The following is a 12,907-nucleotide window of genomic DNA, read 5'->3' on the forward strand; positions in this document are numbered from 1 at the left end:
GGACATAGCCCCCATAGAAACCGATGGCCGAATTTGAATTCTAGAGGCCATAAAAGCCTCAATTTTTATCCGATTTAGTTGAAATTTGAACAAAGACTTGAGTTATGACTTCCAACATCCATGCCAAGTATGATCCGAATCTGTTTATAAACAGAAGTAGCCGCAATATATATTGATCCCCGGATTAGGCTTATGAGCCCTTAGAGGCCTCAATTTTCATCCGATTTAGCAGCAATTTGGAGCAAAGACTTGTGTTATTACTTCAAACATCCATCCCAAGTACGATTCGAATCGGTCTATAATCAGCTATCCCCTGATAACCGGATTTGACTTCTTGAGCCCTCGGAAGCCTCAATTTTTATCCGATTTGGCTGTAATTTGAAACAAAGACTTTAATTATGGCTTCCAACATCCATGCCAAGTATGATCCGAATCAGTTTACAAACAGATATAGCCCCCATATAAACCGATTCTCGGATTTGACTTTGTGAACCCTTAGAAGCCTCAATTTTCTTCCGATTTGGCTGAAATTTGGAACGAAGACTTTAGTTATGACTTCCAACATTCATGCCAAGTATGATACGATTCGGTCTATAAACAGATGTAGAATGTGCATATAGAGGTCGCAATTTTCATTCGTAATATATCGGTAATCGGAAATTAATGAAAGTATCGATAATTATTATTAGAAATATCGAATGTTACGATTATCGATAGTTTGCCTGTTTTAGTACTACGGTACTCCTCGGATCTTAAAATCATTGAAAAAACTAAAGTATCGATATTTTTTTATTAAAAATATCGAATGTTTCGATTATCGATAGTTTGCTAGCTCTAGAACTACGGTACTCCTCGGATTGAAAAGGTATTGAAAAAAGTACTATAATACTTACTATGACTTTTCTATTCCTGCTCTATACCACTTAAAAAGTTGAATTTGTTTCTTATCCGTTAAGTAAATGGATTATGGCTTAAAACACCTTTTTTAGTTTTTTATCTTGGCTTACGATATATGATGTTGTACAATATTTACATCATTTGCTAAACGAAATTTAATTTCAGCAGAGCTGGCAAGGTTTTTGACATTTGTTACGTTATTTTGGAAAAAGTGAAATTATCTGCTTGCCTTAAGGCCCTTTGACTGCAAGGGGAGAGGAGCTATATTCATACTGTTTAAATTTCAGTAGAGAAGCTATGTTCATATTGTTTTAAATCATGATTTTCTAAAGTATTACTCAACAGTAGCACCTAGCATGTCAAATGTCATGTAGTCTTCTTAATATAAGTCTCATGGGTTTAGTACTCATATGTGCCGTGTTACTATGTAAGAGCAGCACTGCTTGAGCGCCACTAAAACAGCCGATTTTGGTTAATTGTTGTGGTATGGGTGGCGATGTGTGTTGCCCATAAACTTTTTGGTAGTAGGTACCCAAAGAAACATTCAACAAACATAATACCTTGGGGGAGGGGGGCGACCGATAGACGGATAGACATGCGAGTATAAGCAGAAAAACACTTTCTTTTTCAATTGACTCCCAACAGCAGAGATCACACCAATGATAACAAATAATAAAAACTTAAAGAAATGTTTCTTTTTTTAGCAAGGGTTTCTTGCTTTTTTTTCGTTCAGCTTTTGTAATTTTTGGAGAGGTAATTTCGCCAACAAATTGCTTTTGAGTGAATGTAGTTATTTAAAGCATAACCGAAAGAGTTGCGATGCGCTACCAAGCGACCTAGCACGTAGCAAGCTAGCATTTGCCTAGCGAAGGTCTACTGTGTGGTTTGGCTGCTGCCCGCGAATCAGCTGAATGAGTTAACGATTTTTTCTTCGACATCAGCGAAAAATGAATTCATTTAAAAATAATAAATAAAACATTAACGAATAACAGAAACCACTGTTGGCTGGTATCTACTATGCTGTGGCAGTGATGTATTAAAGTGCTATTCAATAAGACAAATTACAATTTTTTTTGAAGGTTCCATAGACAGTTTTAATTTTTTGTAATAATGCACTTTAAATCGATAGATATATGTTTACTGTTTTTAGACATTGAATATAATGATTTTTGTACACTATTTTTTTCATTCATTTGTGGTTTTTAATTAATTAATCACCGTAATTAGTAACTGTAATTTGCAAAAATTACTTGCAATTTGTGTTTGTGTGTGTTTTCGGAAATTTTACCGCAACCACCAACCACCTGTTTTTTTGTTTTGGCAACACCTTGTAAATTTTAATGCAAATACAGTGCTGCACAAAAGTATTGCCACAGTAAGAACATTTGAAGAAACCAACAAATATCATGCAAAACAAGAACAAATAGCTGGCAAATTTAAATGTAAAACTATTGCCAATCTCCATATCTACTCTCTCTTTCTCCTTCTTCTCTCCCATTCATAACTTCCTATTAGATAATACAATGGACAGCATATATTGGGCCCATAATTTTGACAAAATTTTCTATATGAATTCATTTTTTACAATGTTTTTATAAAAAAATAATTTTGACAAAATTTTCCGAAAAAAATAAATTTTAAAAAATGTATATAAAAAAATCAAAATACATATTGTTTATTGTTAACATATTTTTGACTGAATTTTCTATGAAAACATTGGAAAAAATCTATACATGATCTATATATAGACTAAAAAACCGCTGAACCGATTACCTCGAAATTTTCGCAGATTGTGTAGGTTGGTCTGGAAGGAAACATAGGCTATATAATTTTTTGATATGGGGAGGGGGTGGACCCTTCCCCTCACCCCAAAAGCACTACTCAAAAATAAAAGTGGACCGATCGGGACAATATGGGATTCAAATGAAAGTTATTAAAGAGTAATGTACGAATTTCATAATAAAAGTTAGGTCCAAGTACCTGGGGGCCGCACCAGCCCCAGGTTTAGGTTTAGGTTTATTTGACTATCATGACAATATGGGACTCAAATGATAGGTATTCGCGAGTAGATTACGAATATGGCCAGGAAATAGGAATAGGCTTTATAATTTATTGATTACCCCAAAAACCCCACCCAAAATCAAAAGTGGACCGATAAGGACAATATGGGTATGCGGGAGTAGATAACGAATCTGGCATACAAATTCATGTCGAAGTGTAGGGGGTCACCCCACCCCCACAAAAACGCCCAAAATGGGCTCATTAGCCAATCACGGATATATGGGACTCAGTTTGTTTATTCCATATAGACTCAAAAACGGCAGAACTGATTTTCTTGAAATTTTCGCATATTGTGTAGGTTGGTCTGGAAGGAAACATAGGCTATATAATTTTTCGGTATCGGAAGGGGGACGGAGCCTCCCCCTAATGCCAAAGACACAACCCAAAATCAAAAGTTGACCGATCGATTAAATGAAAGGTATTGGAAAGTAGAATACGAATATGGTAAAAAAAAATACCCATCGGGCAGCCCCAACCCCAAAAATCCCTCAAACAGACATATTGGACGTTCATTTCAATATGGGGCTCAAATAAAAGGTATTCGGTAGTAGATTTCGATTCTGGCATACAAAATCAGATCGAACATAAGGGTCACGCCACCAAAACGCCACCCATATCCAAAAGTGGTCCGATGGGCACAATAAGGGTATCAAATGAAAGGTATTGGAGACCAGAGAACGAATATGGTATTAAAATTTAGGTCCGAGTACCCAGCGGGCCCCCAACCCCAAAACTTCTCTATATTGGAAGTTCATGTCAATATGGGACTCAAATGAAAAGTATTAGGCAGTGGATTACAAATATGGCATAAAACATTAGGTCCAAGAAATGGGAGGTCGCTCACCCCCAAATAACCCCATATGGACATATTACCCGACCATGGCTATATGGGACTCAAATTAAAGGTGTTAGGGAGTAGATTACGAATATGACATTAAAATTTGCGTTCAAGTCTAAGTGGCGCTTTTCCTCCTAAAGATACGTCAAATGGGTTATTTGACCCATTATGACAATATGAGACACAAATTAAAGGTATTTGAGAGTATAAAACGAATTTGATATTCAATTTTGGAGCCAAGTGTTTTAGGGTACGCCCTAAAGTACATCCTAGACTGAACGAATTCGATATCTATTTCCAGTGCAAAGTGCCAATGATATGGTATCTTTTTTTATAGCAGAAGCCGAACGGCGTCCCGCAGTGCGACACCTCTTTGCGGAAAATTTTTCTAAAGGACCATGCATGGCATTGTGCCTCGCAAATGCCGCTAGATGTTCTCGCAAGGATTCGAACGCGTTCAGCGTCATAGGCTACAATGGCACGAATTCGATATCCGCATTCAGGGCGAAGAGTCCCCACCCTAAAAAGATATTAGAGAGTTAAAGTAGGCGCAGCGGAGCGGGACCGGTTCGGCTAATATAAAATAAAGAAACACATCCATAAAATGATATCAAATTTATTATCGAAAAAATTGCCATCATTAAGAAGTTCATTGACCTCTTAGAGCTGTGGTCTTAATTCCCCACACCTAACTTTAAATATGTTTGTTACTCTATTATTGTCCATTGGGTTATTTGATAGAGCTCATTTATCTTCTTTTTTTTGTTTGTTTATGGCCCACACTTATTTTTGTTTGTACCCAACAACAAATAATGTATTGTATGTACTTGCATTTGATCTAACCTGTGAAATTTTTGTCTTATCACCCAATTTTTCTTCTTCTTTTACAGCACATCATAATGTCAATGTTTGTCTTCTTCAGATAAACAAATGTACGCCGGTGGTTGGTTGCAAGAGATCCTGATATGATATCAGAATCACTAGTCCAAGTGGTAACAACAAACAACAGCAGCGACAGCGGCTACGATACCCCAAATTTCAGCCAACAACTTAACTCCCATTTTTGTGGGGCAACAATACTAAGTGGGAGAAGGGGTGCTTCGCTAGCAAGCGACCGAACGAACGAACAATCGCACAAATGTGTGTGTAAGTTGGTTGTTTGATGCTGGTGTTAATGGTGGCATAGGTAATGCACGGCATGTTGAGTTATCAAATCCAATTTGAAACACACCTCCTTCGTCGTCATCGTCGTCGCCGTCGTTGTTTATCTACTGCATATTACAATTATTCCCATCAACAACGATATCACAGCAGTTGTCATCCATCATCGAGGCAGTGAACAGTTGACACCAAAAAAAAAAAAACCGAAGAAGAAAAAAGTGAGAAACAACATACAGTTGTTGGAGAGTAAGATAAACAACACAACAAGTGTCTCACTGTCCGCATATACAGAGCAGCTCCCCTGACTCGCTCACATCGCTTGCCATCATTTTTCATTAAAATGAAATAAATTGCATTTTTATTATTTACAAAATCCAACACAAGACACAAAAAACGGGAAAACGGAAACCCTTTAGCATTTGGCCACCACTCGAGGTGTGGTTGGAGGTGGAGGATTAAACTACAATATCCTGGCATTAAACTGAAGCCGAGAGTAGCATCAAACAGACAGCCAGCCAGCCAGCCAAACAATCGTCACTATTTCTTACTGCCGTTTGCTGCAGTAAGCTCAATTTTTTGAGGGTGTTTGGGTGGCAATGTCGCCCGGTTCTTTAAATGGTGAAGCAGGAGCAGCAGCAGCAGCCGGTTTACTTATTGAGAGTGGTAGTACAACAACAACAAATACCTTTCAAATAGCCGCTAGCAGCATCATGGATTCATCGAGAGTTTCGACATGCCTTATATCGATGCTGTTGATAGTCTATGGTAGCTTTCGCAGCCTAAACATAGAACAGGAAGCCCGGGAGCGGGAACTTAAGAAACGCAATGAATCAACAACAAATTTACTAACGGGAGAGCCTGTCCAACAGGAGCCAAGTAAGTTAATATTATCTATCATTGGAGATATGACATATTTTTTGTTGTGCAATTGCGATTTTGTTGCGATGGGATTTCGAAAAGAAGAAACCCTACACATGAAAAAAATTGGGAGCTATATTACCTCAAAATATTAATTTGCGATCATTTAAGGCATGTATATATGTATACAAATATAAAAAAAAACAAGTAAGAGCGTGCTAAGTTCGGCCGAGCCGAATCTTATATACCCTCCACCATGGATCGCATTTGTCGAGTTCTATGCGCGGTATCTCTTTTTAGGCAAACAAAGAATATTGAATAAAAACTGTTATGCTATTGGAGCTATAGCAAGTTATAGTCTGATTTGGACCATAAATGAATGCTGAACATTGTAGAAGTCATTGTGTAATATGTCAGTTCATTCGGATAAGAATTGCGCCTTGTAGGGGCTCAAGAAGCAAAATCGGGAGATCGGTTTAATTGGGAGCTGTATCAAGCTATTGATCGATTCAGACAATATTAGACACGTTTGTTGAAGGTCATGAGAGAAGCCGTTGTACAAAATTTCTTCCAAATCGGATGAGAATTGCGCCCTCTAGAGGCTCAAGAAGTCAAGATCCCAGATCGGTTTATATGGCAGCTATATCAGGTTATGCGCCATACTTAGCATAGTTATTGGAAGTCATAACAAAGCACCTCAGTCAAATCGGATGAGAATTGCGCCCTCTAGCTGGTCAAGAAGTCAAGTCCCAAGATCGGTTTATATGGCAGCTATAGTAAAACATGGACCGATTAGAACCATACATAGCGCAGTTGTTGGAAGTGATACAAAAACACGACGTGCAAAATTTCAATTTGGTTATCCCCTCCTCATGCTGGCGACATTTGGGAGGTACTGTACTGTACCTGCCTGCGCCGGGAAAATGGGCCGCACTTGGAATATTCGACCGGCTGATATAAAGCGAGCAGCTGCTGCATTAATGATGTCTCGGAATTTCCTCGCGACAACTAGCACCTCCGAGGGGGGTGTCAGTTCACTGAAGCGGCAATAGGTGTACTCTATGAAGACAGCCCAATCGGTCTTCTTCTGATTGATAAACGCCCGGCGCTCAAAGGTTATGAAGTTGGGTGGTCTGTCGATGGTGAAAATGATGGGGAGGTGGTCTGACCACAAAGAGATGACGGCTTGCTAGCATACGTCACTCAGGAGGTCAGGGGATGCAATGGAAATGTCTGGCGAGCTGCTAAACCTCCTCGTAATCCTAGTGGGGGCATCCTAATTCACCGAGCAAAACGTGGAGCCTTCATTTGCTCTGTTAATGCTATGCCCCGCTGGTCGTTACCAAGGGGAGAATGACATGAAATGTGATGCACATTAAAGTCCCCTAGAACCAGACGATTATGGGCAGATAGTTACCCACTTATATCGGGTTTATAAGCTTGGCCATTAATTGGGACACAGCTACCAACCGGCAGTATGTACACGTTGTATAGCTCTATCTCGGCAGTACCGGACCTGATTGCTATCCCCATGCACTCCAATCCCCCACCTCCATTCCTTGAGTGATCCTTACGTAGCCAATTGTATCCGTGACAACTGTGCAAGCTGCAGGTGTTGGTCAGCTTTGTCTCCTGGATCGCTGCAAACAATATGTTCTTCCGACTCATAAAATCCAAAATCTCGTCGATCTTGCCACGGAGACCGTTGCAATTCAATTGCAAAAATGATGCGCTTGGCATGGCAATATTGGGGCTGGGATGCTGCTGTTGCGTATATTGCCGCACAGAAGAGGTTAGAGGGGTCACATAGAACGACGACGAGGACGCTTGTGACCCACTGCTGTCTATGTTCGCACAGTACCTTGCAGCATATTTAGTATGACTATTCTCCAGCGCAAGATCGGAAATGTACCCACTCCATGTACCGGTTACACCTCACCGACACCGACCGATGTTTGAGGTGGTTCTGGCAAACCGAACAGAACCTGGGTACAGGGTTCTTTTCAATCCCGGCACGGACCAGAAGCGTGCGGAGAAGGCTCTCCGGGATGTGCTCTCCTATGGCGAAAAAAGGACGAACACGTACACTGAGGCGGCAGCCCTTGCCCATGAAGGATTCCATCGGGTCAATCCGGTGCGTACAACCGGCTGCCATGAGATTGTGGACAGTAAGATGACCATCAGGGGTATAAAAACTAGGACGGTGAGGTCACGGACAGTCTTAGACTGTAAGAAGGAGATTAACGTGCACTCAGAGGATGGCACGATCCGCGTCGTTTAGATGCCGGGCCAAAGCGGAGGAGGAATGGAAGGGCATATAATTTGACCGAAGGGGCCAGAAAACTGCCATCAGTAAACTTGGGAAATGCGAGTACCTTTTGGGGCGACGCAGCCCGAATTATGGGCGTGGGCTAGGAACGCGTATGTGGAACGGTGAAACGGTTTATAGGACAAGAAAAATTCTTTGGGGATTACCGGATAGTGAAAATACTGAAAGAAAGTAAGTTTGACTTTTGGTATCGTTATGGGACACATAGGACTGCGGGCGCCCTTATACAGGACCGGAACAGTGAAACTGTCTATAGGACACCGAAAATCCTTTGGGTATTACTTGATAGTGATAATGCTGCATGGAAGCAATTTTGGCTTTCATTGGTATAATTATGGGACACATAGGACTGCGGTCGCACTTATACAGAATAGGTGAATAGGAAAAGAGTGATAGCGTGTGCAGGTCATGTGGAGATGATGGCAAGATTTTATGGCATTTCCTGTGTCATCGTAGGATTTCACGGTTAAAAGATTCCGGTACTTAGGTGGGAACACAATACCAGACTTTATCCAACTTAGGGGCATGAAATGGAGAACAATAAGGGATTTTGGGAGAAGCATCAAGTTCCTGACTTTGCTTTTTCGATGTTACGCTTTTTTACTTTACCCCAAAAACCTCACTCAAAGGAAAAGATAGATCAATCGGTATATGAAGATATGGAGACAAATAGAGGGGCCGCTGTAACCCCAAAAAGCCTCCAAAACAAAAAGTATTCCAGGCAATGTGGGACTTTAACTGTAGGTACTTGAGAGTAGAATACGCCTCATAAATCCTCTCTACCCCAAAAACCCTTCAATCGGGCTAGTATGGCACTAAATTGAAAAAAAGAGTCCCGGCGCGGGATAGTTGTAAGCACCACACAGACTGGAACATTCAGATCAGATCTGTGTGGTGTTCATTGCTGTCACGAGAAGCTTAATTGCGTCCACAGGTTACGGATAGTGGAATGCCCAGTGAGAGCCCGGGCGGCACCGGTTCTTGCACAAATACTGAGGGCCTATCATGCTCGATATGGGAAGGTGGGTTATTGGCGCCTTTAAATAACCAATAGCCACCTTGTTCCCGCGGCGATTGTTCCTTTGGACCGGAACGAGCTTGCTCGCCTACAGGAGCTTGACGAGGATCGCCACCTCCACATGAACATGTGGCTACAACAACATATTTAGGAGTAGTTATAAATTACCATCCAAATTCAGGTCTATGTGGGGTGGGACAACCCCACTACAAAATAACCCACAACATGAACATGTAGCCCGACTAGACAATATGGGATTTGAATACAGAAGAGTAGATCGCACGACTCAAATTAACCAAAACGAACATTAGGTCGAGCGCGACAATGTTGGACTTAAATGAACGATAGAGTACGATATTAGGCACTAGTATCTAAAAATCCTCAAACAGAAATTGAAATGTAAGGATTTGGAGGACAACCCCGAAATCTGTCATCTGAATTTGAAGATAAGAGTGCCGTGGCCCGCAAAAACAAAAATTTGGTATCAAGTTACAACATTACACGCTACCAACTCGGTTAAAGGGGCGCCCGGTAGCCGCTCCGGGGTCGTGAATTACTAGTGCAGGGGTCGTGCGTTCGATTCCCGTCAGAAGCCTTGGGGTGTCGCTACTGTGGTATCACAATGGACTTAAAATTGTCTAAATGAGTCTGTAAAAGATTGCCACTCTTACCTTACCTTACATACATCATTACAATTGCAAATTTTGCCCACTAAGGAACAGGGGCAAACTTTTCACATATCAACGAGTGCAGTCCGATTCAAGTTTAAGTCAATGATAGAGGGCCTCTTTTTTATAGCCGACTCCGAACGGCGTGCCGCAGTGCGACACCTCTTTGGAGAGAAGTTTTACATGGCATAGTACCTCACAAATGTTGCCAGCATTAGGAGTGGAGCATTCCTTCTCAGACCATCGTCAGCATTAGTAGGAGAAAATCGCCGCTGAAAATTTTTTCTGATGGTCTCGCCAGGATTCGAACCCAGGCGTTCAGCGTCGTAGGCGGACATGCGGACGTCATAGGCGGACAATAACCTCTGTGGCCTCCTGCATCTTTGCACATTTTTAAAATATCGATTTTCATTCAAATAATTCTCCCAAAAATTTTATTACATTAGAAAAAAACTTTTTTAAATAGTTCTTTTTCCATTCCCCGTTGAGTGGATTTGCTTGCTAATGAGATATTTTTTCTACTTTCAGGTAAATTTGCTACATTGGATACAATGCATGCATTGTGTTTGCCCTTAGGCGCCTCTATATCACTGTTAATTATGTTCTTCTTTTTTGATTCAATGCAACTGTTGTTTGCCGTCTGTACCGCAAGTATGTTCTATTCAGAAGTTGTTGTTATTGTTTGCATTCCTGTCATTGTGATATGTTTATATAATAACTTTGTTGTGGGTGTGTGTGTGTGTGTTTGTTTTTTCTTCTTTCAGTAATTGCCACAGTGGCTTTGGCCTTCCTACTCTTGCCAATGTGTCAGTATATAATACGCCCCTGCACTGATGGCACACGAATTTCCTTTGGAGTATGTGGTCGCTTTACTGCCGCTGAACTATTTAGTTTTACCTTATCTGTGTCAATTGTTTGTGTGTGGGTGCTGACTGGTCATTGGCTGTTAATGGATGGTAAGTACAAAAACTGAAAGTTGAAGGGTACTTTACGACATTAAAACAGAAAGCGCAAACAGGCAAATTAAAACATTTTCAATTATTTCTTCCAATACAAAGAAAAATCCTTAATTATTACAGAATGAATTGATACTAGGGGTTTTTTTATCCAACACTATAGTATGTGGTAATACCAATCTGTACATTCAGTTTGTAATACTTCCAAATATTGATCTGAAAACCCATATGAAGCATGCAAAAAAGTTCTTGGTCGTCTTGTCTGTCCGCCTTTAATCAAATAAAGCTATCCGTAACACAAATTTAAAATTGTATTGGAAATTTTATAAGATTACCCTATAGGTCATATTCATACGAATGTGATCCATATTTGGATATAGGTATGTAGCTGTCATTTAGACTGGTGATATTCCTTTAAGAACTTCTAGAGCTCATAAGAGGCTTATATGAAATTGGACACTAAGTTATATAGTTTATAAGGCCATAGACTCATCTACCGTTTTAGCTTTTTGCTAATAAAGCATTGATTCATCACTGCAACTTGGAAAAGTGAGCAAACATTTTTTTCTATGTACCTACCATCTATACAAACACAGGGCCTTGCTAATTATCCTTTCATTTGCAGTTTTTTTTTTTTTCATTTGCTTTCCTAACTTCTTTTTTTTCTCTCTTATTTTTCAGCTATGGGCATGGGCCTTTGTGTGGCCTTCATTGCATTTGTACGCCTACCCAGTCTCAAAGTCTCCACTCTCCTGCTGACCGGCCTGCTAATCTATGATGTATTTTGGGTTTTCTTCTCCTCGTACATATTTAGCACAAATGTTATGGTGAAAGTTGCCACACGGCCCGCAGATAATCCCGTTGGAATTGTGGCGCGAAAACTGAATTTGGGAAATATGGTTAAAGAGGCACCGAAATTGAATTTACCGGGAAAACTGGTTTTTCCCAGCATACACAACAGTGGCCACTTTTCAATGCTGGGCTTGGGTGACATTGTAATGCCTGGTTTGTTGCTGTGCTTTGTGCTGCGTTATGATGCCTACAAAAAAGCTCAGATTGTAACAAACGATCAAATGCTACCACCGCCAAAGGGTGTCGGCTCAAGGTTGACATATTTTCATTGTTCCTTATTGGGGTAAGTAGAGTGAAATATTGTAAGGAAATCAATAACCGTATCTATTGTTTTTAGCATTAAAAAAATATCATATTTTTTTTATTAAAATATGTAAAAATCTATTTTTTTTCTTAAAAAATTTGAGTTTTTATATATTGGGTTGCCCAAAAAGTAATTGCGGATTTTTTAAAAGAAAGTAAATGCATTTTTAATAAAACTTAGAATGAACTTTAATCAAATATACTTTTTTACACTTTTTTCTAAAGCAAGCTAAAAGTAACAGCTGATAACTGACAGAAGAAAGAATGCAATTACAGAGTCACAAGCTGTGAAAAAATTTGTCAACGCCGACTATATGAAAAATCCGCAATTACTTTTTGGGCATCCCAATATTAAAAAATAGGTTTCTTTGAAAATTCGCCAATAAAGCTTTGAAGGAGTAGTGCCTCAAGCATGGCAGCCGGTTGTACATACCAGATTGATCCGATGTAGTCCTTCATCGGCAAGGACTGCTGCCTCAGTGTACAACACACTGCTACAACAACAACAACAGAGCCTAAAAGTGTTTTAGCTTTTGCCGGGAGAAGCAAAATCGGAAAATCTTTTTTTTTTAGAACTCTTTATAACGAAATCAATTTTTAGTAGCGGAATTCTCTGCCCATTTTCCAGACATCGGCAACTATAAGAGTTTCTATTGACAGGTTAAACACCTGTTCAGGTTCTTGACTTCGTCCTTCGTGATGGTTGGTCATTCACTGTTGAGATATCCCAGGGAATTGTTGTTTTTGTTGTAGCCATATTTCCATGTGGAGTTGGCGATCCTCGACAAGCTGCTGTAGGTGAGCAAGCTCGTTCCGGTCCAAAGGACTGATCGCCACGGGAGCAGGGTAACCATTGATTATTTAAAGGCGCCAATAATACTCGCCTTGTCATATCTAGCATAATAGGCATTCAGTATTTGTGCAAGAGTCGGTGCCGCCCGGCCTCTCACTGAGACTCTCCGTTCG

The 12,907-nt window shown here is 40.2% G+C and overlaps 1 protein-coding gene across 1 annotated transcript in view; it reads left to right on the plus strand.

The window, feature by feature from the left end:
• The window catches only part of LOC106087215 (signal peptide peptidase-like 3), a 38,936-nt gene that overhangs the window by 21,249 nt on the left and 4,780 nt on the right, over positions 1 to 12,907 (plus strand). Inside the window, exons 2-5 of the mRNA XM_013252188.2 lie at positions 4,687 to 5,833; positions 10,359 to 10,481; positions 10,595 to 10,786; positions 11,468 to 11,921. Of these exons, the coding sequence (XP_013107642.1) occupies positions 5,554 to 5,833; positions 10,359 to 10,481; positions 10,595 to 10,786; positions 11,468 to 11,921 (1,049 nt within the window). The 5' untranslated portion in view covers positions 4,687 to 5,553. The remainder of the gene's footprint in view (positions 1 to 4,686; positions 5,834 to 10,358; positions 10,482 to 10,594; positions 10,787 to 11,467; positions 11,922 to 12,907) is intronic.

The sequence above is a fragment of the Stomoxys calcitrans genome, chromosome 2 (assembly GCF_963082655.1).
Source record: "Stomoxys calcitrans chromosome 2, idStoCalc2.1, whole genome shotgun sequence".
Taxonomy (NCBI): domain Eukaryota; kingdom Metazoa; phylum Arthropoda; class Insecta; order Diptera; family Muscidae; genus Stomoxys; species Stomoxys calcitrans.